At 47.0% G+C, this 26,789-nt stretch overlaps 1 protein-coding gene across 1 annotated transcript; it reads right to left on the bottom strand.

Moving 5' to 3' along the window:
* Positions 1-3,489: 3,489 nt before the first annotated feature.
* Positions 3,490-26,526, bottom strand: RPN2 (ribophorin II). The gene is made up of 18 exons (XM_054173351.1): positions 26,457-26,526; positions 26,157-26,371; positions 24,569-24,664; positions 23,725-23,900; positions 22,782-22,857; positions 22,280-22,414; positions 19,560-19,736; positions 19,050-19,168; positions 18,193-18,298; positions 15,103-15,194; positions 13,351-13,465; positions 11,736-11,930; positions 11,195-11,281; positions 10,578-10,673; positions 8,696-8,771; positions 7,658-7,787; positions 5,740-5,825; positions 3,490-3,762 (listed from the first exon to the last, which is right to left on the bottom strand). The coding sequence occupies exons 1-17, from the start codon at positions 26,524-26,526 to the stop codon at positions 5,774-5,776; spliced, it is 2,013 nt and encodes a 670-aa protein (XP_054029326.1). The 3' UTR covers positions 3,490-3,762; positions 5,740-5,773.
* Between the last annotated feature and the right edge of the window lie 263 nt (positions 26,527-26,789).

The raw sequence follows: 26,789 nt of genomic DNA, 5'->3' as shown, positions 1-26,789 counted from the left end.
ACAGCAGTGAAGACACTCCCAACGTGAGCAGCTGGAAGCTGATGCATACTCCTCAGACCTGTTCAAAGGAAGGTGGTTGCGGTGTTCTATTTATTTACTTCAGTCCTCACCTTTAACTCCCCACTCTGAATCCTGCTCTGTGTACTGAATCAGAAAGAAACCTCCCTGGTTTAACCTCAGGTTGCTTGACAAAGACTAACCTAACCAGTACACTTGTAATCTGGGGACACGCTGCCTGCTAATTAAAGCTTTCAAATCACAAAGCCTAGCGCAATTTCAGCCAAGGCATCACTCTGAGGGCCTGACTAATAAACATGAGGCCACCAAAAGGCACCTTGAGGCAACTTGGTAAATTGATTCCAGCCTTCTCTAAATAGATGCTGATGGCACAACCACACACAGGCAGCTCGGATGGGGGCGAGGCAAGACGTGAATCCACAAGCCTACCACCCATCAGGAACGCTGCTGCTCCTTCACACAGGGCCCTGGCAGCAAAACTGAGCTCTCAGCAGCTCAGCTACAGCCACTGCTCAGCCTGGAGGCGTCCAAACTGAAGCTGCAGCTCTGCAGGAGTTAAAGGAGATCCCTGTGCATCAGGTTGGGCTGTCACTGTGTTTAAATTCAACCTGCCATCCAGTGGCTCTGAACTCCACCATAGCTACAGTTACAGCTGTAAATGCTTTCCAAGAAGTTATTAACCCAGCTACTCTTCCTTCCCTGTCACCCCAGTTCTCCTCTTGTTTGTGTAATAATCATGACTTCAGAAATGTAAATAATGTCAGGATAGGATCTGCTTTCCTATCCCTAACAGGAAATAAAAAGTTGTTCTAAATAAACCTGTCCAACAGCAGGTCAAGATGGCTCTTTGTCTGTTAAGACATTGGTTTCTTGATGGTGGAGCCAGAGTGCAAGATGCTGTTCAAAACCAGCAGTTGGGTGCACCACTCAAGGGCTGTGCTACAGAAAGCACCATGTCCAGGATCAGTAAATCAGCACCAGGCTGGAAATACAGTGGTAGGCAAGCATACAGTAAAGCCTCTGCCACCATCCCTCTTTGCACCTAAACCATTCCTTGAGGGTCTGCAGTAGATAGCATCTGTCCCCAGGTGACCATGCTCTAGAACAGCAGCATTCAGTATGCATGGAAATGGGAAATGATTTGCTATTAGGACAAAATTCTTTACTCAAAGTGGTCAGGCATTGGAAGAGGCTGTCCAGGGAAGTGGAGTCAATGTTCCTGGAGGTGTTCACAAAACATGTAGATGTGGCACCTTGAACATGGTTTAGTGGGCAGGGAGGTGTTGGGTTAATGGTTGGGACTTGATGATCTTAGAGGTCTTTTCCCGCCCTAATGATTCTATGAAATGAGTTCAAATTTGCAATAACCTCCTCTAGATTACACTCTCCCTGTTCAGGTTTTACAGTTCCAGCACTACAAACTTATTGACTGCCCAGTGAGATGGGGAGTAGGGAGGGGATGCTGAGAGAGATCAGTGAAGCTGTGAGAGCAGCAAGTGTACAAATGGGTGATCTGTTACCCTCCTGCAGGCAGGGTCACAGTGAGACACACACCATCCTTCTGCTTCACAGGACAGCTGGACTGAGGCCCCACTACAGAAAAGCCAAACTGACCTGGTTCAAAATAGGTTTGTAAACAGCTAACACACTTGAAGTCATGAGGGATTTATTTGCTCCAAGGAAAGGAATTCTCAACTTCCTAAAGCAGTCAGCAAATGTGGTACCAAAACCCATTCAAATTCAGTTAAGTGTCATAAGAGCTGTATGCACACACTAGCTGGGAGACCCCCAATAAACCCCAAAAGCCTATCAGAAACCCTTAGCAAAGCCCCAAGTCTGCATGATTAAATATTCTTTGGAATAAAAGGGACTCCTTTGAAAGCTCAGTTTGCATCACAATGAGGAAATAAATACTCAAACTCTTGAGAAATTAACTATAAAAACAAATAAGGCAAACTAGAAAGTATCTGAGAACTAAAAAGCCAAAGGAATAAACCCAGCCTTTCCCAATGCATAGCCCAAAAGGCAGAAAGTCACAGCAACACACAGCTTAGAGAAGATGCATCCCAGTAGCACTCCCTGGTTTTCTTTGTGCATCTCTGCTCTCCTTGGATAACATGCCAGAGCTCTGCAGGCAGAGGGGAAGTGCTGTCCTGGCATGAAACATCAGCAGCAGTAAAAATCTGTTCTAAAACAAAGCTGATGAGTGAGCAGCTCAAAAAAAGAACTCACCAGGGTGAAAAGGAATTCCAGGGTAAAAATACTACAACCAGTGGTTAACTGTTTCTTGCTTAGAATTCCTTTAATCCCAGAGGGTTGGAATGAAGCATGAGATCAGGTTTTTGAAGGAGTGCAGGAGGTCAGATGTGAAGCTCATTACACCTCTGTGGTGTCCAGTGTGAACATTCATGCTGAACAAGCAGGTAGGAACTGTTAGAACAGAAACAGTGAGCTAAGTGGGAGCAGCTGCAGTGGGGAAGAGACATGATGGCTTTTATGAAGCAGAGTCATGTCTTACACATGTGAAGTTCATGAAGATTTGGCTCCACACCCTTTATCCACATGCTTGCTGGTTGATATAATTTCCTTGGATCTCCAAGATGCATTTGATCAAGTTCTTTTGCCAAAAGACCTTTAAAAGAAACTCATCTGACACAGGACAAACAGGAGCCAGCACATAGATGCAGAGGAGAGAGCAATGGTTAAGTTGCCTGTGTGGAAGTTTTTGACCAGGAGGAGATTTTGGGCTTTGGTGATTACTGTCAGCATGTCCTTCAATAAAGCCCAAGTCTGCTGCCTCACCACTGCTGAGTGGTCCTGAAGGTAGTTAACTGATCAAGAAGCTGGAGCTCAAGTAACTCACAAACAGCCACATGGCAAACAGTAGACTCTGGCTGCTCAGTTTCATGGAAAAACAAAGGCAGTGACCTCAGCCAAACTCATATTTGGTGTGAAAAAGTTACTTTCAGAAGCTGGAAAGAAGGACAAGCTACTCTGGGGACCCACTGAATGTGCCAGGGTCACACAGCCAGGCACACCACTACTGCAGCTGCTCCCTGCGGTGGCCAGGCCCTGAGGACTGCTGCCAAAGCCCCCGAGGGCCTGCAGCAACCTGGCACAGGCCAGCCTCATCCTAGAGTCAGCAGAACAGCCATTAGCAGAGGAACAAAATGACAGCATCACACAAGGGACAAGCAGGGGTGGGAAGTCCCCCTCAGTAAACATGTCCCTCTAGGAAAGGACGTGAAAGAACAGGAAGCTTCACACCATGACTCACACACAATTACCCACCAGAAAAAGCTCTTTTCGCTCCCATGCGAGCCCCAGCCTCCAACCAGAGCCTCCTCCACGACAGCAAACATCCCCAGAAGTTAGGACCATTCTTACTCTTTATTCACAAATCATTCAGGATGAGGGCAGGGCACATGGGAAAGGCAGAATTGTAGCTTCCTTTTTTTCCCCCCTCCTTCCCTCTTTTTCTAAAGGAAATTCAAACCGTCCTGGGGGAAGAAGGGAGGAGGATCCAAGGAAGAAAAGGTTGTCTGGATTCATATGAAAAGCACTCAAGGAGCATGAACACAACAATGAAAATCAGATGTTTAAAAAGTATAACTGGCATCCTTTTGACTTAATATATAAAAAAAAGAAATCTGCTTCTGCCTTCCTTCTTCTGCTCTTTCAGTTCTGAAGGCATTTGATTTGTTTTTCCCCCCATTTCTTCCATTCTTCTGGCACTAGTGCATCCTAGAAAGAGAAATCCAGAACATTAAGTCTTCCAGGCATCAGACCACTTCCTTGCACAGTGAAAGTGTCCCCAGACCCCTCCTTCTTAAAGAAGTTCACTGGGGTGATACAACCAGCACTGCAATGGAACACAGGACTGCATTCAAGGGGGACAGAGAGCCACACAAAGTGAAGGTTAATTTCTGGTGCAAAAGGGATGAATGAGCCTTGCGAAATAGGAACTGGGCTGAGTGCAAAGCCTGCAGGTACCTTCCCCACTCCTCTGCTTTAAACAGGGCCAATCTATCCACCTGGCATCAGTTGGTTCATGTAAACACAAAAGAGAGAGCCTCATGTCCTCAAGAAGATGAAGTAGTCTAATGTGGGCATGCTAGACCCATCTTTTGGAGGTCCTCTTCTCTTCCAAGATGCCAGACATGGGCATTGCTATGGATGCTGAGCACTTGACAGTCCAGCCCTAGAAGGTGGTAACAATACAGTCTTAACTGACACATCTGGGGCATCAGAAAACCCAGCAATGAGGACTTGTGATTGCACACAGCAGCAAAATCTAACAGGGCTTGTGGATGAGTTGTTTGCAAGATCTTCCAGAATCACTCAGAGCCCAGAGGGAATTAGGAAGGTAAAACATCAGGCTAAGAAAGAGAACATGCAAGCTGTGGAGAACATGAAAAAGATGAAAACCACTGTCCCAAAGCTATGGTAAAAAGAAATATCCAGGGACCAGAACAACACCAGCAAACATGTCTGGGGTGCAGGCAGCTTTCATCTGCTAGATCAAGCAACAGCCATCTCCTGTTCCTCTCCAGTTACTTGTCATAGCTTGTTCCGTGCTCAAGGACCTCCCAAGACTCCAGGGAGAGAAGCATCATAGCAGAGGGGCTTTCTCGGGGACATGATGCCAAATTCTCCCTAGGTAATTTCCATGAAACCATCCTCCATGCTGTCTGATCTGCAGACAGGAGCTTGTACCACGGCACACATCCTCTTTGTGACACAGCCACCCATGCTGGCTTTGTATTACAGCACAAAAACTGAGCTCTATTCAAGGCACTCTGTGTGTGCCTGCAGCACTGTGAACATGAGAGAAAGCAGAGGCTCAGGAGATGCACCGGTGCAGCAATTTCAGTCTCAGCACAGAACTTGTCCCACATGCTCTCTCCCTTCCCCAAAACAAAACAGTGCACTGAAGGAGGAATGAAGGCAGAAAGGCACACTCAGAATGGGGCAGCATACAAGCATCGGGCAGTCTCCTGCCTCTTACACCACTGTGGGTGTAGCAAACTGGTACCCTGCCTGCTCAGAATGAAAGGAAAGGAAGGGCTCTGCACTGCTAAGCAATAATGGAGACCTATCAGGTGATTGTTCTGAATGGAGGGGCTGGCTGCTGCTGCTGCCCAAGCCATCTTGACCAGATCAGTGTAACAGGAGGGTGAACCCTGGATTAGCCATGTTCTCAGCTCAGTGAGGTGGTGTTGACCTGGTTCTCACCACCCCAGGTGAGGATGTAATTTGGCAGAGTGCCTGGCAGCTGAATAACCAGAACAGTGCAGGAGGGGAGAGGGCTACCAACAGCAGGATGGGAGCAACCCACCCCTCAGCCATCTTCTCCCTCCAGCCAATATGAATGTGACTAGTAATTTATTCACAGGAACAACGCTGCTTAAAGCAGGTTTATTTCAGCACCTGATAGCTGCTTGCTGCCCCAGACAGCATATTCACATGTGCACACATTACCATACAGCCTTCAGATGATTAAGGAAACCACACAAAGGCAATTTAAGTCTCAGAGGACACACACTGCCAATATGCAAACCCAGCTGTAGCCAAGGACACCCAGGGACTGATTTAAAGCCCAGTAAGTGACGTCGGAAGGAAGCAGCTTCAGCTGGTACCTTTTTGTACAGGGAGTGAGTGATGAAGTGAAATGAAACAGGCAGCATGCCCAGGACAGGCAAATTCCAAAAAGGCCCTTACTTCTAGAGGAGCTGGTCACTAGCAAAACCCCCTTTTACCGCAGTGTTCTATACTTTGCCAACCTACTGCTCTGCTCTGCAGCGATCCTGCCAAAAGGAGAGAGGAAAGAAAGGTTCAGAGAAGACAGGAAGGAGGAAAGCAGCCTTGTTCCAGGAACCAGAGCCAGTGACAGGAATGCAAAAAGCAAAACCAGGCCTTCTGGTAGCTTCTGTAGAGAGATGGTTTACACAGTCCCCTTCCCACGCCTGCCAGCGGGCTCCAGAGTGGAAGAGCAGCTTTGGCTCCAAGTGCAATCCAGTTAATTATCGCTGCACTTCGGCATCTGAGACAGGCTGGCAGCACCGTAACAAAGAGATGGCTTTTTCAACTTTAAAGTCACGTACAAAGGGTTTCACTTTAGCCTAAGGTAGAAGTTTTACTTTCAAATTTGCCATTGTAGCTGCAGCTTCGTGCCATTGAAGGTGAAAAAGCAGAGAGCCACCCCCTGCAGTGTTTTGAAGTAGGAACCAACCACCTGCATTTATGTGCTAACAGAAGCCCTGGTTGAGCAAAGGCACTTAGAAGCGAGCTTCATTGTGTTCTTTTTTTTTCCCCTCCCCAGAAAATGTATCCTAGGCAATATGTAATTAATAACGATTTTACCACCACTCTAAATTAAAGAGGAAACATCCTTAGATGATATAACATGGCCCAGTTGGCAACCAAATCCCAGCAGAAACTGTTATGCTAAGAAGAGAAAGTGGAGAGGGCTGAACAAGCAAAGCTTAAGAAGCTGAGAGGATGGTGTGAAAAGGGTTGATTACAACCACTGTCCTCCCTGCTACAGCCATGCAAGTAGAGAGGTTTTCAAGCCAACAAATCAATGCCAAATCCCTGAAAATTATATTCCTGTGGGGTTTTACTGCTCTTGCCCCTGGTTTTGATGCAGTGTAATCAAAAAAGAGAACACCCAGGGATGTGTGTGCAAATAGGTGTGCAAGGACAAACAGCTCCCAGTGGCTCAAAAAAGGGGAGGTGAGGAAAGCACAGGTTAGATGGCACAGCAGGTCAGTACCATCATCCTCAAAGTCAAACTCTACCTTAGTACAAAAGGGCTAAAACCTAAGTCTTGCATGGAAACATCCTGTAGCAGAAGTGAAGGAGAAGGAATTGTCTGACCTCTAATCAATGCACCGTGCTGGAAGCTTGGGATAGGGAAACTGGCTGCAGGCTGCTTAAGCCATGGCACAGCCACAAGACACTGCACGGCAGAAGACACAAGTGTGAAGAGTCAGCCCAGTGCCAGTACAGAAATGAATGTTGTAGCCTAACATCTAGCAGGATTTGCCCTGGTTTTGCTTGGATGTGTTGCCCTGCTGCACACTTCCAGTAAGCATCTGCTTCCCTTTTCTCCACAATCCCTCTCTAGGTAGGGGAAGGCAGCAGTAAGAGGCCTGCACCTTACCCTCCTCCTCTTCAAACTTCCCTCACAAGCCCAGCCACAGACATGTTGAGCCTCTTCTGACTTTACAGTGGCTTTCATTATCTAAGTCTTGTAAGAGCTTGATACATCATGTAGTAAAACAGATTTGTCAGTGGATGTGCCTTGCCAAATGCAGGTTTCCCCATGGCTAAGTGCACATTCTTCCATCCTTTGCTCTCTCCACGTGCCTGACTGCTTCAGCAAGCAGCCATGTGGACCATCCTCTCAGTGGTTAGCTGTGCCTCAGTGTGAGCAGCTCACTGCCCCACTCAGTTCAAGCCCTTACTGTGAAGACAGGCAGGAAAAGAGGGCCCCAGCAGCCCATCCCCACACTCAAGATCCATGAACCAGAAGCAGCTTCATCGCTGCAGCAGTTACTGAGACAAGAGCATCTATGTGACCTCCTCCCCACTGCCTTCAGAGGCAGCTCCCCCCACCCCCCACCCCTGCCCTTACCGTTTTACTGCTTTCTGAGCCAGCATCCTGTTGCCTGCCAGGAATGTGACACCACCCAAAATGGCCAAGTACTTCAGAGTCTGAAACATGTTGAGCTGAGTCCAGTAGACATACATGAGCCCCAACATTGCTGTGAAAAGACAGACAGAGCCCATGGCTGAAAGTGCATTTCAAAGACCAGTTATTTGTTATCTTCAGAGCAATTTGTATGTTGTACTGCCAAGCATTTGGTTTCTATCTCATCTTTGAAGCTCTGAAAACGGCAGATGTAAAGATTAGACACTATTGCCAGGGCAAGAAGGTGCCTGGGTCTCCATACTGGAGAACAATGTGACATTGACAGCTTGCAACTAACCCTCTTGTGGCAGAACTATGGACAAATTGCAGCCATTAAGGGCTATTAAAAGGAGAAGGATACTCTGGATTCTGACAGAGGATATTAACCTTTGCACATCTGTAGGAGTTTACAGCTTTATAAAGCTTGCAAGGAGTCTGGCTTGGATTAAGCAACATGCTGTCATTTGGGAAATGGTAGATCCAACATTCTCCCAGCCTGCTATGTTTGTGAAATTCTCCCAAGACAGTAATAACTCTGCAACCAAGGGCACAATAAAATCGATGAAAAAAGAAAATAATCCAGCCCAAGAACAAGAGGAGCTTTCACAGGAAGAGCTGTAAAGAAAACATGTAGATGGTGGTGCTGCAGGTTTCAATCCCCACAGCGGGTCCCTGCTTACAAAGGATAAACACACAATAAAGCAAGTGTGAGCTCTGGAAATAAGAAGTTCTATTAAGTACAGATAAATGGTGTGAGAGAGGAGCCTGGATAATGAGGGCTGTTATAAGCTGATGGCCAAAACAGGTTTATCACCATATTAACAATCATGAAAAGCAGGAAGGCAGATGAAAACAAGAGAACAAATGTTATGCTATTATGTCATTACAGTTAATAGACCACAACCCATTAACCAGCAGGCTCCCATCTGTAACTCCCAGGTGAGAAGGTCAAACAAAGCACAGAAAGCCTCTCACACTTACCAGCGTGTCCCATGTGAAAAACAATGGTGCTGGGAGCAAAGCTGAAGTTGGAGATGTTGGCACCTATCTTTATCCACTGAAAGGGAGAGAGACAAAACCTGGGTTACCACAGCCTTGCCAACACAAGCTCTTACTTTAAACTTCAGTGCCTGTCAAGCCTGCTTGCTTTGAGCTCCTCCACAAAGACAGTGTACTCTCTGCAGCAGCACTTGTTTGCCTCTGCAGGAGGACAGAGCAGGAATTCTGCTAAAGGCAGCACCGTTGAACTCCTTCAGTTAAAATTTCTCCTGCTGCTTCTGACTGCCCAAAGGCAGTTCCTCAATTCTCTCTCAAACTGATGGGAGGATAGGGCTCCAAAGCTAAATTCTTCAGAAAAAACAAATTTTGTTTCTAGCCAGCTCAATTAATTTCAATTAAAAAGACCCCCAAAAAAACCTGAGGTTTGGAGTCAAGAAAAGAGCAAGTTCGTAGATTAAAAATGTCTGCTCATAAACCAAATTTCAGGTTCCAGAGTACCAAAGAGAAAGGATGGAAGGTGGGAAACAAGAGCAGCAAGAAGAATGTTCATTCAAGTGACATCAACATGTCCACTGTGATCTCCAGAGAGCAGTGGACATATCTGGATGCCAGCTTTCAGTGATACCACCTAAGGGGAAATGATTGCCAAGATCGCTTTTGTCCTCTAAGTAAGGAGCAATTTAACTTGCCTGGATAAGACTTTAAATAGAATAGAATAGAATTAACCAGGTTGGAAAAGACCTTTGAGATCATCAAGTCCAACCTATCACCCAACACCATCTAATCAACTAAATCACAGCACCAAGCACCCCATCCAGTCTCTTCCCAAACACCTCCAGTGATGGTGACTCCACCACCTCCCTGAGCAGCACATTCCAATGGCCAATCTCTCCTTCTGGGAAGAACTTCTTCCTAACATCCAGCCTAAACCTCCCCTGGTGCAGCTTGAGACTGTGTCCTCTTGTTCCAGAGCACTCATCTGAGGACAGTAAGTAGCCGGAGATGTTACAACTACAGACACACAAATACTATGTCCGTAAATGGGACTCAATCTGATCAGGTATCATAGTATCAGTCAGGGCTGGAAGGGACCACAAGGATCATCTAGTTCCAACCCCCCTGCCATGGGCAGGGACACCCCACACTAGATCAGCCTGGCCAGAGCCTCATCCAGCCTGGGCTTAAACACCTCCAGGGATGGGACTTCAACCACCTCCCTGGACAACCCATTCCAGGGCTTCACCACTCTCATGGGGAAGAGCTTCCTCCTCATGTTCAGCCTGAATCTCCCCACCTCCAGCTTCATTCCATTCCCCCTAGTCCTATCACTACCTGACATCCTGAGAAGTCCCTCCCCAGCCTTCTTGTAGGTCCCCTTCAGATACTGGAAGGCCACAATTAGGTCACCTCGGAGCCTTCTCTTCTCCAGACTGAGCAGCCTCAACTCTGTCAGTCTGTCCTCAGGTGCTCCAGCCCTCTGCTCATCCTCATGGCCCTTCTCTGGACACCTTCCAGCATCTCCAGAGCCCTCTTGTAATAGGTAGCACAGATATTGTGAGGGATACACAAAGTGTGAGGCAGAATCACTGCTTTTTCCTGTCAGCTTTAACTTTAGCTGCTCACTGTTTGACATCCCTAGCAGAACCACACTGGAGAAACTCACCCTACCTACTTCTGCTTGGCAGCAGTGGCTGCAAACTCAACAAGATACAGCAACACTGCCCTGCCATGTGCTAGCTGCAGCACTGCTGTGCTAGTTGTGATTAACCAAGACTTTGAATAAGTTTAGCTGTTCAGCCTCCTAAGTGACCTTGGACTGGATGGGGAACAAAAACATTCTTCTTTTGTGGTCCAGTTCACTCACCAGAATGAGCAGCAAAAGCAAGGGGGAGAGAATCAGTGCTGTGAAAGTGTTGGACACCACAGTGGGAGGCCTCTTCTCAGGTTCCCTGAAGAGGTGCTGCAAACAAACAAAAGCAACTTGTAAGTAGGAGCAATTCCAAAGGAGCTGTTTCTCAGCTCCCCCAAGGACCAGCTGCAGCCCTGGTGCTGTTCCCAGACGTCCCTCTAGAGGATAAACATCCCTCTTAAGGCAAAGACTGGCTCTTCAAAGCAGAGTCTATTCCACTCTCTGCACATTTGATCTCTGTGACAGTTAACTTCTCCTTGCACTCACAGAAGCACTTGCTAGCTTGTCACCAGAACAGATGGCTGGAATGAAGGAAAGCATCTGAGGCAGAGAGCTTCCTGTGGTGCTCACCTAGTCACGATTTTCATGTTTGAATCTTCTCAGTGACTCTCTCTCAAAGGTAGGACACAGTTTATTTATTCATATTCCTGAGGACTGCAGCAACTTTCTTTCCATGAAGTAACTCTGGTCTGTCTTTACGTTACTGACATGGTATTATTATTGAGAAATGAGTTTTCAAAGATAAATTATGAGAACCAACAGTAGGACACAAGTTTTGGTTTTGACTGTACCTGGATTTCAGGTTTGGGAACAAAGAGGTTCTTGGACTGGACTGTGGAGGGTGCATCCTCTTCTGGGAATTTGATCATGACATCAGCCTGAAATGAAATTGTGCAGCTTCATGAGGTTTGGTCTCAGTGTATTAAAAGGTTTATAAAACCTGCTCCATCACTGTGGCCAGTTTCCTTATTTGTAATGATTTTCAAAGAGCCATCAAATGCATTAAACAGCAACTTCTCCTCAGCAGAAGCAGTAATGCTGTCCACCCATTGCTAAGAGCTGGACATAAGTCCCTAAGTCCAGCTCAGCAACCACAGAAAGGCCAAACCTTGGAGTGCTTGCTGTGAAAATTACAAACCCATAAACCTTCTGGGCTTCCTGTTCCACCCCATCATGAAATGAATGATCATTTCTGCCTTGCTTTGATGCTTACTTCAAAACTTAAAAGTGAACAGCAAACCTCAGAGCCCCTAAGTGGCCACATTGGAGCTTTTTCCTTCCAAGGCTGCCAAGTAAACTCAGAGCCACACCACTACATGGCCAGCTACATACCACGTTCCACAGGATTGGATTTTCCAGAGTGGCATCTCCAATTATCAAGTAAAGAGTGTAGGTCCCAGAGGCAGAGTCAAATTCAGTCTTTCTCTCGGAGGTATCCAGTTCAAACTTGTAGACGTTCTTGCTGTCTGGTTCGGCCACGAACACCACCTCCTGGCCAGTCTTCTGGTTGTGCAGTCGGACAAAAGTCTGAAAGGAAAGATTGGAACACTCCTGGAGTAGCTCATGGGGTGCTTACAAATGCCATGGAAATGTCAGTTTTACCCCCAGATCAAAAGCACCACGTTCACAGATGCTGGAGTACAAGCTGGGTACCCGGGTGTCCTGACCCCTGTAACACATCCAAGTGCCAGGTTCTGCACATCGGCCACAGCAACCCCAGGCAGTGCTACAGGCTAGGGTCAGAGTAGCTGGAGAACAGCCACATAGAGAGGGACCTGGGGGTGCTGGTTGATGGTAGGCTGAACATGAGCCTGCAGTATGCCCAGGCAGCCAAGAGGGCCAATGGCATCCTGGCCTGCATCAGTGTGGCCAGCAGGAGCAGGGAGGTCATTCTGCCCCTGTACGCTGCACTGGTTAGACCACACCTTGAGTCCTGTGTCCAGTTCTGGGCCCCTCAGTTTAGGAAGGAGGTTGACTTGCTGGAGCGAGTCCAGAGAAGGGCAACGAAGTTGGTGAGGGGTTTGGAACACAGCCCTGTGAGGAGAGGCTGAGGGAGCTGGGGTTGCTTAGCCTGGAGAAGAAGAGACTCAGGGGAGACCTTATTGCTCTCTACAACTACCTGAGGGGAGGTTGTAACCAGGTGGGGGTTGGTCTCTTCTCCCAGGCAGCCAGCACCAGAACAAGAGGACACAGTCTCAGGCTCTACCAGGGGAGGTTTAGGCTGGATGTTAGGAAGAAGTTCTACACAGAGAGAGTGATTGCCCATTGGGATGGGCTGCCTGGGGAGGTGGTGGAGTCACCATCACTGGAGGTGTTCAGGAGGACACTCGATAGGGTGCTTGGTGCCATGGTTTAGTTGATTAGGTGGTGTTGGCTAATAGGTTGGACTCAATGACCTTGAAGGTCTCTTCCAACCTGGTCTATTCTATTCTATTCTACATCAGCAGAGTTCTGTGTCTCTGAGTCATGGCAGTACCACAGGAGCAAGAGCATCCAGTGGCCCCCTCAGGGCATAGGGTGACAGACTGAATGTTACTCAGCAGGGTATATGCCCACAGCAAAGATGTATATATGGTGTTTGTTGAGGGTATTTCCCCCCCTTTCTCTCCCCCCCCCCATTTCACACAGGAAAAAAATTCTGCAGCTTTTTCAATAAACAATCCCCATTACCAACTGAGAAGTGTGCTTCTGCAGTGCAGGCTGCCTGCACTCATCCTGCAGGGTTAAACAAGACAGTGGCTGAGCCAGAGGAGCCTTCATTTGAACAGCCAAAACAAACATACTGAATCCACTTCCCATCTACCAAGATCAACAATCTTCAGCAGCACATGTCAGAGACATCAGCCTTCTCAAAACCTAATCAAACCATTGTAAGAGCAACTCTCACCTCAGGTGCTTCAAGATGGAGCACCCTGGTGACATAGCAATGATAAGAATTTGTCCTAACCTGGTGAGGGGTGAGTTCAGCTCCACTGTTCACATCTACCAGCTGGAAGGAGAGAGCAAAATTCTGGTGGCTGTCAGCAGTGAATGAGCCTTTGGCTTTGGCTGGGTAAGTTACCCTAGAAGGGAAAAAAACCAAAGAGAATGGAGGTGATCTTCCAAGGGATGGCTGCTGTTAAAAGAAACTGAGGCACACAGGCCTGCCTAGCAGCTCTGCAGTCTACTTGGCACAGACAAGGCATTTTATCAAGAAGTCAGGTGAACTAACACATCATAGAATGGTTTGGGTTGGAAGGCACCTCCAAAGGTCATCTAGTCCAACCCTCCTGAAGTGAGCAGGGACATCCTCCATTAGATCAGGGTGCCCAGAGCCCCATCGAGCCTGATCTTGAATATCTCCAAGGAAGGAGCCTCAACTACCTCCTTGGGCAACCTCTTTCAGTGCTGCACTACCCTCATGGTAAAGAACTCTTTCCTATGTTCCTTCCCCCATAAATTTAGTGCAAAGAAATGCATGGAATTTTTTCAGTAGCATTTTTGTGAGCCACCTACCCACTTGCAAATACAACAGTTGCTTCAAAGTAAGCTTCAAAGGAGCAGCACAAAAGGTTTTGCTAATACTACACCCCACATTCCATTTAGCCAAGGCTCAGCTACAACCAAAGGTGTGATGGCAGCAGAACAGAGAAAGCAGATACTCAAACTTCAGCACAGGAAGGCTGTATCAACACACAGAGGGGCCTCAGGGAGGCTGTGCAAACCAAGTGAAATTCCATACATTGCATTCTAGCTGACGTCAGTTAAGTTCAAAACCTCCCTTAGATGGTACAGCCCCAGCCCCAAACACAGTGCTCATGGTGCTTGGGAGCATCAAGAGAAGTGTGGCCAGCAGGGCAAGGGAGGTGATTCTCCCCCTCTACTCAAGCCCTGCTGAGACCCCACCTGGAGTACTGCATCCAGCTCTGGAGCCCCTATTACAAGAGGGATCTGGAGATGCTGGAAGGTGTCCAGAGAAGGGCCAAGAGGATGAGCAGAGGGCTGCAGCACCTCTCCTGTGAGGACAGACTGAAAGAGTTGGGGCTGTTCAGTCTGGAGAAGAGAAGGCTCTGAGGTGACCTAATTGTAGCCTTCCAGTATCTGAAGGGGGCTTACAAGAAGGCTGGGGAGGGACTTCTCAGGATCTCAGGTAGTGATAGGACTAGGGGGAATGGAATGAAGCTGGAGGTGGGGAGATACAGGCTGAACATGAGGAGGAAGCTCTTCACCATGGGAGTTGTGAAGCCCTGGAATGGGTTGTCCAGGGAGGTGGTTGGGGCCCTGTCCTTGGAGGTGTTTAAGCCCAGGCTGGATGAGGCTCTGGCCAGGCTGATCTAGTGTGGGGTGTCCCTGCCCATAGCAGGGGGGTTGGAACTAGATGATCCTTGTGGTCCCTTCCAACCCTGACTGATACTATGATCTCTACCAAAGCCTAAGAACACCAGAAACATGAACACAGTTCTTTTGACTTGCTTTTGCTATGGAGAGGTGCCAATAAAGGAACCAAAGACTCAGGTTGCCTGGCTTCTGCATTCTTTCAGTATTAAGGAAAAACCACCTCTACAAATAATCAGCATCCTCCCAAAGAACTCACAGGCTCAGGACAAACAGCATGGGTGTTAATTCTGTAGTTATCTCAACACAAGATTTCTCTGGTTGATCTGAAGTAGGTAAAGCTCAGAAGACCCCTTAAAGGCTTACACAGGCCAAGTCATTTTACCTGGTTGTTTTTGGTGCAATGCTCTGGTCTTTATCCACAGTAGAAAGGTCTACATTAGTTATGCCAACTTCTGTGGAAACTTTTACTTTCAGCTGCAACAAAACAACAGAAAAATCACTCAGGTCTACTTTAGATCTACTAATTATGGGCAAATTCCATGCAGAAGCTTTAATTCTTCTGTCCTCTTCCCCAAAGAGGGTCTCAGACCCTTTGCCAAAGAGGTCTCCTAACTTGGCCAGAAAGATCTACAGCAATTTACCTTCTGGCAAAGTTCCTGCACCAGTTGCTAATCCTAACCCATTCCCTTTCTTCCTGCTCAAGCAGCCAGCTTAGAAGGCATCAGCTTCTCAATCATGCTGGAGGAGCTGCCCTTTGTGAGAACAGTTTTGAATGCAACAGCCCAGCTATCCAGATCCAACCAGTTTTCCTTCTGAGCCAGCTATTAAAGTTTGCATCACATATGCTACACCTTAAAGCTGTGTGTGCACAGGTACTTCAGCTCACTGGAGAGCAATTGGAGGTGACAGAGGTCTCTGGACAGCAATTCCTTATGCCTTTGTTGGCTCCCAAAGCCCAACAGGTTTCTGATTTTATTACCAGCAGGCAAAAGCCAAAGCATTCCTGCAGAGCTGCACTTTGTTCAGCAAGCTTTCCTTCAGCATCACAGCATTTCTCACTAGTGCAGGGCAGCCAGCAAGGCCCTGCCATTTATCACACTGTGTGAAGTGCAGCACAACCCCTAAGCAGTGGAATGACTTCCTGCTCTCTCCCTAGGCCCAAACCACAGACCATCACAGGGAATCTCACTGGGTTCAACTGATTTCAATCCCTCTAACACAAGCAGTTACTGCAGCCTGTAGTTTCCAATTAGCACATTTGTTCTCACAGCTTATAAATGCTCCCCTGGAGAATTAAAGTTTCACTGCCAAGACATTTTTCATCATGCACCACAATTTGTTATTACAGGTTTGCTCATGTGAGCCAGCCCCACACCCTCACCACCAGAAATAATTCACAGGGAACCTGTGGGGAAAAATATGTAAAAACATAAACCAAACTATTCAGGTTAGACTTCAAACACGACAATCTTGGCAGGTCCTTTACCACTCCAAGTGTAATTTAAAGAGAGAGGTTACCCCTGATAATAGAGCTATTAACATGCAGACTATCCCAGGCTAAGTTTAGCAAAGCCTTAGGTTGTGCCAAGCTGGCAGCAAGGGAAGATGGGCTAATGACATATTGATTTAAAAAGAGTGAGGAGAAGGCAGTGCAGCAGCACAGAGCCCCTCCAGCTGAACAGTGCACAAACACCTCTCAAATATTTTAATGCCAGGAAATGTCGTCTCTGCTGGAGTAATAACCCACTGCTTCAGCTCATTACTGTCAAAACCACGGTGCATTAAGGACAATTAATGCTAATAACAGTCAGTGGGGAAAAAAAAAAGCAGTTCCCCCAGCAGTCCTCCCCCTAACAATGTGTCTTATTAGAGGTGCCTGACACAAAGCTGCCCAGCACTAATACATCCCTGCTGCCGGTACCTGTGTGTGCCAGCAGCCAGCTCAGGCAGCACCAATCACCCCCTTGTAACACTCCTAAGTGCCTTTACTACTGCAGTGACAGCAGCAGCTTGATACACTGCCTGTAGAAGTCAGCAGTTGTAAAGAAGTGTCTCTCCCCACCCCAAGCTCACTATATTGGGAGATTTCTGTAAAGCTGGTCTCTTCCTTAAACAGGTGATTGAGGGCAAACACTGACCCTGGGGAACAGGGAGCACTGGAGGAGAGCACTCAGCTGTCAGCACTGGCTGACTAGAGCAGTAGTCACATTCTTCTCACTGGAGTAAGCTTGAGGAAAGTAAAACTGAGTGTCTGTCATGGAATCATATCGTAGAACCATTATGGCTGGAAAGGACCTTTAAGATTGAGTCCAACCATAACCCAACTACCATGACCACTAAACTACATCCTGAAGCACCACACCTACATGCTGCTTGAACACCTCCAGGGATGGTGACTCCACCACCTTCCTGGGCAGTCTGTTCCAATGCCTCACCTCTCCTTCAGTAAAGAGGACACAGTCTCAAGCTGTGCCAGGGGAGGTTCAGGCTGGATGTTAGGAAGAAGTTCTTCCCAGAAAGAGAGATTGGCCATTGGAATGTGCTGCCTAGGGAGGTGGTGGAGTCACCATCACTGGATGAGTTTAGGAAGAGACTGGATGGGGTGCTTGGTGCCATGGTTTAGTTGATTAGATGGTGTTGGGTGATAGGTTGGACTTGATGATCGCAAAGGTCTTTTCCAACCTGGTTAATTCTATTCTAATATCCAACCTAAACCTCCCCTGGCACAGCCTAAGCCCATTTCTTCTTGTCCTATCACTAAATCCCTTGGGAGAAAGAATCATAGCATTGTTTCAGATGGAAAGCACCTCTAAGATCATCAAGTCAAACTCTTCCTCAGAAAGCTGTGGTTTAACGCCTTTTGCCACCAAAACCAGGTATGTATGGATGAAGACTGCATTTGCATTAGTCACCATTTCTCCACTGCAAAAGCATCACCATATACACAGTCAGATGCCAAAAGACCCCCTGAATCTGCTCTAGGGCTCTGGAGTTTATACAGACAACAAATGCTCAGCTTCCATCCATCAGGCAATCACCAGACAACTTCTAGCCAAGCCCTGAGACTTACAGACTCATATATTGAATGTTCTGAAGGACAAACACCTTCAGTAATCATTTTTGCATGGGGCTGCTCTATAAACACCTTCCACCTCTGAACATGTACACTCCCAGGTATTCCACACACACCCATGTGTGAACAGCCTTTGACCACAAGCTGTCAGATCAGAACTTAAGTGATAAGTAAATTCTGAAGTCTACACAAATCTCTTTTGATTGGATAGGAATCTGGTCACTGCAGCCTGCAGTCAGACTGGTCACTGTCACTGGTCAATATCCTGTGTCAAAAGCCAACACATTACAGAAGAATGTGATAAAAATGCCACACAACTGGTGACATCCTGAATGGGTATAAATAAAGAGGTATTTCAGTGAAGAGGCACACAATGAACATGCCAGAGAGCACACTCACCTCAACTTTGTTAGCAATGAATCGCTTGTCTCCATCAACACTGATGGAGAAATCATAGTAGCCACTTGCAGGTTTCACATTCATGAAGTTCAGCTCAAAGACATCTCTAGAACAAAAAGAGCAAGGTGTTGAGTGTCCTCTAGAACACTGACAGCAACCTACACATAGGCAACATCTTGCTACCAAGAAGATAAGCAGGCAGACAAACAGCACAAAACTAACACCAAGTGCAGCAGGCAAAGAAGTCTTCAAAGTTCACTCAAAACCCATTTCAATTTCCCAGTCAAAAGAAACAGCAACAGAAATTCACCATCACTCCCAAACCTGCTCAGTCACCTGCTAGCAACCAAGCACAATGCAGTGTTTTGAGATTTCTGTACACTGAGAGTTATTTGAGTTGCAAGGGACCTTTCAAGGTCATTTAGTCCAACCCCTCCTGTAGTCAGAAGAGGCATCTTCAACTAGAGCAGGTTGCTCAGAGCCCCAACCAACCAGACCTGGAATGTTTCCAGGGATGGGACATCTACCACATCTCTAGGCAACCTGGGTCAGGGTCTCACCACCCTCAGTGTAAAGAATATCCTCCTTTTTTCTAGTCTCCCTCTTTTTGTTTAAAACCATCACCTCTTATCCTGCTGCAACAGGCCCTGCTAAAGAAATTGTCCCCATCTTTCTTATAAACCCCCTTTAAGTCTTCCTGGAGTCTTCTCCAGGCTCAATAACCCCAACTCTCTCAGTCTTTCTTCACAGCATCATATGAACATTTCTCAGGTGGAAGAACACGGAAGTTAAGTCCAACACTGTTCAAATTACAGCTGTTTGTCTTACAAACTGTAAAACTAAGGTTATTTTCTTACCCTGAGAGAGTGAATGCTGCCTGTTGAAGGACAGTAGCTTTGTTAGATGCAGACTTGGCATAGTTGAGCTTTACAGAAGCTTGAGTCAGTGGTTGGGACATAACATTGGTCACTTGTAGCTACAAGAGAAAACCAAGGACTTCCATGAATCCCCTTGTTCCAGATGGAATGCAGGAGCACAGGTGACTCCCTACCCCTCTGGATTACATGCCCACAGCTCTCCTCTGCCCAGCACCCCAGATTCACCCAGCTCTTCAACATAACTGGGAAAGCTGAAGTTTGTTATCAGCAGAGCTGACTTCCACACAGTGCCTTCTCAAGGTAGTGTGTGGTAAGCCCTGAGGAAGCAGAGGTTGCCAAGAATCACTTCTTCAAAGTACTAAAGCCCCAGATATACCGGAACCTGGGTGCTGGAGCTAAAAATGAAAGACATCATCTTATACAATCAGTCAGCCCACACATGCAAGACTGAAGACTGAGACAGTGTTAAGATCTGGAGAAAGGCCTCACCCTGAGTACAGGCTGATGGTGAGACACAGCTGCAGGCCCCTCAGGGACAATAATGACAGGCAAGTGGTAGCGGTTCTGTGACAAGGAACCAGCGGCACAAGCGACACTGAAGGCCTCTGAGAGCGTCTCGAAGTTCTTCTTGCTAAAAATTGCATTCATCAGCTGGATAATTTGATCCTGAAAGAGGAAAAGTACATCATATGGGAGCACCAGCAGCTCACCACAACACTGCAGCCTGGCTCAGCAGAATGTTATTAATAAAAACATCATTCACAAAAGCTGTTTAATTTCCCCTTCGCTTCAAAAATAGCTCAAGTTGTGAGGTAAACCCGAATTAGCTACCTTTTGAAGGTCACATTAGTGCTCTTATTCTTGGCTGGGAGGTTAGAACCACAATGGCTGTAATTGTGCTGAAAACTTGCAAAACCAGACTCTGGATCCTACCCCTTCAAACCACGTGGTTCGGAATGGAAGATGCCATCAGCTCCACCACCCAGACTGGGTGCAGCTGCAAAAAGACAATTTGGCTCCAGAAGCCATAGGATTGCCTTCATATGGAGGAGAAGGACTAGGCTAGATGCCCTGGCTGCCTGCCAAGCTGGGAAGGCCACAGGGCACTGATGCAAAGCACCCTAATGGCTCTGGAAGGAGCCAGGCTAGGCCCACGCAGCCTTTATCCCCTTAGACTCAGCAGTGCCCTCAAGCTAAGAGGATTAGCTTTAAAGCAGTACCACCAGGAGCATGGAGTCAACTCTGGCTCTGGGATGTGCCAAAGCTAATTTGTTCTCTCCAAACGAGTGCATTCCCCAGCTGGTTTTGCAGCCTGACTCCAGGGGGGTCAGTGCATCTGCTCCATGCTCTGTGTTACTCAGATTCTTACCTTGCACCCTGATAGTCTGGAAAACAGAGGGATTGGTTACCTGTTCTTTCATCCAGGCAAAGGACTGGGGGATAAACTCTAATCAGAAATGAGACAATCCCAAATAAAACAAGCAGCACACAACTAAGTAACCTACTGTGTGGGTTTTGGCTGGGGTGGAGATAATTTTCTTCATAATTGCTGGTATGAGGCTGGGTTTTGGATCTGTGCTGGAAACAGTGTTGGGAATTCAGGGACTATTTGGCTACTCTTGAGCAGTTCAGACAGCTTCTCACCCCATCAGTGAGTAGGGTGAGGGTGCACAAGACATTGGGAGGAGACCCAGCAGGGACTGATCAAAGAGATGTTCCAGACAGTAAGATGTCATGCTCAGCATATAAATCTGGTGGAGGCAGAGAGAGGTAGAAGGACATTCAGAGTGATGGCATTTGTCTGCCCAAAGAAGTGTGTGGTGGAGCCCTGCTTCCCTGGAGATGGCTGAACACATGCCTGCCCATGGGAAGTGGTGAATGAAGTCCTTGTCTTGCTTTTGCACAGCTTTTGCTTTACCTGTTAAACTGCCATGAGCTCAGCCCACAAGTTTTCTCACTTTAACCCTTCCAATTCTCTCCCCAGTCTCACTGCAGGGAAGTGAGCAAGTGACTGCGTGGGGCTGCTGCCAGCTGGGGTTAAGCCACAACCTACAAGGAACACCTCTGAATGCAGCTCAAATTTTCACCCTCCTACATGTATCAGTGAGCACCAATGTACATCACAAGTAGAGGAAGCATCCAGAGAGATGCTGCAGTGCTGCTCATTTATGTAGAGGGCATGGCATAGCTCCAGACCCTCATCAACAGCTGACATTCTCATTTAAGCTGCAGGGGAAAAACCACTGTATGTTAATTTTTAAAGAGAGTTTTGTGATGCTCTGGAGGCACTGTCACAGCTCACAAGAGATAAAGCTTTATGCCCCAACAATAGCTCTTCTGACAGCACAACTGTGAAACAAGACTAAGCCAATTTTCCTTAATTGATTTTTTTTTTTTTGGTAAAACATCATTTAGATGCTGACAGTTTGAATTGTGTGCAGCAGAATCACCACCTCAAAATGACATCAAAATGACTTTGTTTTAGTCTGTCTGGGAGCAGCGTGGAAGAGAGCTGGGAATGAACTCATCAGATGTCTTACAGTGGCTTCTGTCTCAACCCTGTCACTTCAGCTCATGCTTTAGGGAGCTGCCAGTCTCAATCAAAAGTACATCTCACACAGTTAACTTGTGGTGGCAAAAAATTACTAAGTGGCTGGCTTGCAGAAATGATTTCTAGCTTAACTGGGCTCCAAAGGAATTTCTGACAGTCCCTCATTCCAACCAAGAAGTTTTTGCATCCAGATTCCTGTCAGCATAAGGCACTAATAGAGTCTCCCTTCTGGGCACCCCAAACCAGACTGCCTGCATTTCCTCACAGGTAAACAACATTTCCAAAACACTTTGAAATGCTAGAAAGTGCTAGACCAAGTGCCAAATACCAGAACAAACTGTGAAACAAGAGGGGTTTTCTCAACAGCTTGTCTCAATAAACAGAGAAAAACAAGGCCTCACTCACAATTTCCTTCTGTGCATTTGAACAGGAGAAGAACAAACCAAACTCAGCCTGTGGTCTCAAAGGTGGAATTTCCTCCTTGATTCTGTTACTGAGCATTCCCTTCAAGATGTCCCTTTTCACTGAGCATGCCCCTGATTTTTTACAGTAGAAATTCCATCCAGTTAAACCAGACTGTTACACTGCACACCAGGGACCAGGCAGAGCCTTTCTGTGACCTACCAGAGTGCAAAGAAAGGAAAAGGCAGGCACCAACCTCCTTCATTGCTGGCTCTGCTCCCACATGGTCTGACAGCTTATAGGCAGCAGCCACAAACAGTGCAGTAGTCTCAATTCCTTCTTCAAACTGCAGATAAACTCCACCCAGGTCATCCAGGCGAGCAACAAGATCCTGACAGAAAAAGTTGTTAAAATTGTGCTTGCATTCTAGGAGATCCACAGAAGTTAACTCTGCTGTTAGGTCTGTAAGCAAGAGCATCTGTATGGGATCACAGACATATTTTGTAACAGTCACTCAGAAACAGGGAGAAAAAGAAATCTTCAGCTTTTAGTGGATGTAATGATATTTGCAAGCCATGCCTTTCTGCATTTCCAGTCACTGTGAAACAGCTACAAAGCATCTGCTTGAAAGGAAGAGTCAAGCCACCCCACATCACACAGGCAAGGAAATTAGCCAGGCTGGTATCTCGTTTTGTGTTTGACATGAAGACAGCTTTAGTACTACAGAGATCCAACTAGAAAGCATAATGTGTTCCTACCTCTATCTCCTCAACAATGCCACTCAGATCTGCCTGCTGGGACAGGTAAGATGCCGTCTCCAAAGCCTGGATGGTTCTTAAACAAGAAACAAAACCAAACAACTGGATGATTTTTTTTCCTTCTTTGAAAGGCCAACACTGAAATCAAAGCAACTACAGTTTCTATTCTAAATGAGTTTCTATTTTATATATACACATATTACATACAGTTTCTGTTTCAAATGCTGTCACTGCATCTAGTTAACTCAAGGCAATGCTTATGATTTAGTGAAAACACAGCATGCATTATGGAATGGCACTGTAGCTGCATCAGTGCTGCAACAAACTCTTGGATTTGAAAGCAGAGTGTAAAGCAGACTCTGATCCCTGCACAGATACCCAGGATTGCTCCTGAGGCTTCCAGGAACCCATTCTTTTTTTTGTCAGCAAAGCAAGTTTTAAAGTCTCCTTTCTTGCCCTGCTTTTAAGGAAAGCTCTTCTCTCTCATTCACAGTAAAACTACTTAATTTTCTGCTGATAAATGCCGAGATTCCTTCTGCTTACTGGCACTCTCAGTAGAGTCTGAGAAACAGCAGCAAGTCTGCTTCAACCACAAACAACACAGAACCATAATCAGGTATTAAGTCAAAAATCCATTCTGAATCTTTCTAAAAGAGGAAACATCTTAGGGCTATGTCCTCCCCACTTACCATTACGCTTGAACTGAACTGCACACATGTAAGCTTGTTTGCAAAATCACACAGAAACGAGCCCCAAGCCCCCATTTTTCATTCCCCCATGAGGACAATAATCAGCTGGGCAAATACATCAAAATGCAAGCACAGCAGCTCCTCTACTACACCTACAGTGCAAAAATTCACTGTTAAAATACCCTTCACTCCAAAATCCAGCTGCCTAGAGGGTAAAGAAGCAGCAGCCAGTCATCAATGTCTGCAAGACTTACGCCAGCACGTTTTCTTCTTTGCTAAGACGAGCAGTAAGAGCACTAAGAGCTTCCTGAGATGCTAAAGGAAGGCCAAAGCCGCTCAGGGCCCCAACGGCATGGAAGATTTGGGTGATTGAGGAATCCTCGCTGACAGCTGCAAGCAGCAGCTCCCTGGTCTCATTTGAAATGGTAACCTGAGGAAGACCACAGGGAACATGTTAAGACACTCTTGAAATAAACAAGGCCTTTAGTCACCAGGTTTCTTCCTGGAGCAACACGCTTGACTGGTAAAAGCCCCTTCTCCTTCATTACCTTGTAGCTTAATTAGTGAAATCCAAGTTTTGCTGTCAGCTACCAATTAAGCAGGATAATCCATGATTCAGATTTATCCTGGTAACTTGCTACTGCTTTTCATCCAGCATCACATCACCAAGCAGCAGCTGGTGGTATTGATGAAGAACAGAGCATAGATAACCTACTACTCATCGAAGGTGGTCTGCACTTGCATCCTCACTGTGCTTCACCATGGGGCTTCCACCCCATCACTTTATCATCTACCATAGAGTAGACTGACACAGTTGCTGTGGATTCTATAAGGTGCTGGCTCCTTTTTTCCTTAGCCACCAATAAGGAACACCCCCTCAGAACTACTCTGGACCAAACCTCCTTTATATTTGTACACTCTGCTTTGCATAATGTAGTGCCAGACACTCTGTGACTTATCTACCCAGGGCATGACAGAGTACAATCCACTGCAAGAAGGTAAAAGTACAAGTTATACCTAAACTAAAGCTAAGAAACAGCTGAAGGTAAATATTTCCTTGGAGACACCTGTCCTGAGAGCTCAGGGCTCCCAACTCACCTCACAGCCAGACAGGACCCGGATAGACTGCGCAGCGTAGAAGAGAGAATCAACACTGCTGGAGTCCACGTGAGATTTGATGAAACTACAGGCAGCCTGTGAGGGAACAGAAGTTACTGCAGTACTGACTTAAGCTATTGAGAGATTTAAATGATATTCCAAAGCAATTTCATGTGTATTAAAGGCAAAGAGAATCCTTAGTAACCGTGATGACACAGAGCCCAGAACCCCTCAGAGAGGTCACTAAGATTCCATTTTAACCAGGAAATAACTAAACATTTAACTGCTCATGTATAAATCACTGAGTTTTGAGTAGATGCAGGACAGGATTTTCATGCTACAGTTATCCAGGAACACCAATATATGTTGCAGAGTTATCCCTAGACATTTTTACTACCTCTACACTTTAAAGTCTCATCCCATGAAGAGGTACTCTGTCCAGAAAGAAAAGTCTCACCTCAAACCTCAAGGAACAGCTAAACAACTACTGTTTAGCTGCAGAAGTAAAGGCTGTATCATCACTGCCAAACCCAGGAAGCAATAAAACTCAAGCCACACTGAGCAGCACCTTCCAGCTTAGCCCACAGATGACCAGGTGTGCAATGTGGCAAACCCCAACACCTTCAGAAGCCTTACAGCAAAGGGTTTAAGATGCAAATGCACAACACTCTAAGAGAAACTAGGTGCAAATGATTGAGCACTACTGAATGAGCTGAGTTTATGAGGAGAGAACAAATTGATGTTTACAGCTTGGGAAGCTTGAATGCACACCTAAGTGGGTGTGTCTATGTAAGCAGGTTGTGACAAGGACAATTAGCAACATTTAAACTAGAAAGGCTTACAGAGACAAAAATGCAGTAAGCATTGTGCTGCTGCCACAAGCCCTTGTTTCCAGTCTGCACACAAGGGAATGTGTTTTACATACAAAAATAGAAAGGTCATGTGAGCTGGCTGAATTTGGGGTTGGAACTGAAATGAATATTGAGAGCTCCATTTAACAGAGCAGCAAAGCCAACATGCCACAGGCTGAAATCTTCACACAACGCTGAAGGAAACCAACAGGCACAGTGATATCGTAACACCATTGAACAGTGAGCCCTGAAACCATCATATAGAGAAAGTAAGTGTAAGACAGCCCATGGCATCACACTACCTAAGCATGCAATTTATTCAATTAACACTTAAATTGTACTTACCAATTATTTGCTCTGACAGTTACTAAGAGCATAATGCATATAGGCTTTACATTTTCCTCACAGTCCTGCTAAAGTGGAACTCATGATTTAATTTCATCATCATAGAATCATTGAATAGTTTGGGTTGGAAGGGGCCTTAAGGATCATCTTGTTATGTGAGCAGGGTCACCTTCCACTAGACAAGGCCCTCGTCCAACCTAACCTTGCACACTTCCAGTGTGAAAGCATCACAGTTCTCCGGGCTATCTCTTCCAGTGCCTCACATTACGGCTCATGTGTGGCTGCCGTGCTTCACCCACAGCTTCTCAACACTGCAAAACGCCCGTGTGCGGGGCCCTAGCGGAGGGGCGAGGGTTGGGGGAGGCAGCACTGGCGACTCCTCCATCGCTTACCTTTTCGTTCTCCACCTGCATACCCAGGTAGCTGAGGCCCACGATAGAGTAGAAGGCGGACTGGACGTCGGCGAAGGGCTGCTTCAACGTCGCGCTCAGCCGGGCCAGGTCGCGGGCGGTGAGGCGGTGGCTGGGGGACAGGGCCTGGGCACCGGCGAGGAGGAGGAGACCGAAGGCCGCCGCCAGTCGCAGCCGCCGGCCTGCAGAGAAACAAACAAGTTACTCTGCGGCCTTCCCGTGCAGTACCGAACGCCGCGCCGCCCTCCCCCAGCCCGCTCCCCGCCGCAGCCCGCGCCTCACCCGGCGCCGCCATGTTGCCGCCTGGCCACGGCGCGGCTTCCGCCCCGTGCCCCGCCCTGGCCCGCACCATCTCGGTCACGTCACAGGGGAGACAGGGATGACGGCGTATTTAGAAGCAGGGGTCTCAGGCCACAAGAGCCCTTTATAGACACCGGAAAGCTGTAAAATAGAGCATCCCGCTGGAGGATGGCGGGAATCTGGGAGGAAGACGGGGGGCTGCAGGGCGGCCCGAGGAGCTACAGCAGCGTCTCCCCCTAGGGGCAAGAGTGGTACGGTCCCACCGGCGGCGGGCGGGGGCGGCCCCTGGCGAGGATGTGGGCTGCATTGATTGGT

The sequence above is a fragment of the Dryobates pubescens genome, chromosome 26 (genome assembly GCF_014839835.1).
Source record: "Dryobates pubescens isolate bDryPub1 chromosome 26, bDryPub1.pri, whole genome shotgun sequence".
Taxonomy (NCBI): Eukaryota; Metazoa; Chordata; class Aves; order Piciformes; family Picidae; genus Dryobates; species Dryobates pubescens.
This window is presented reverse-complemented; position numbering and strand designations above follow the sequence as displayed.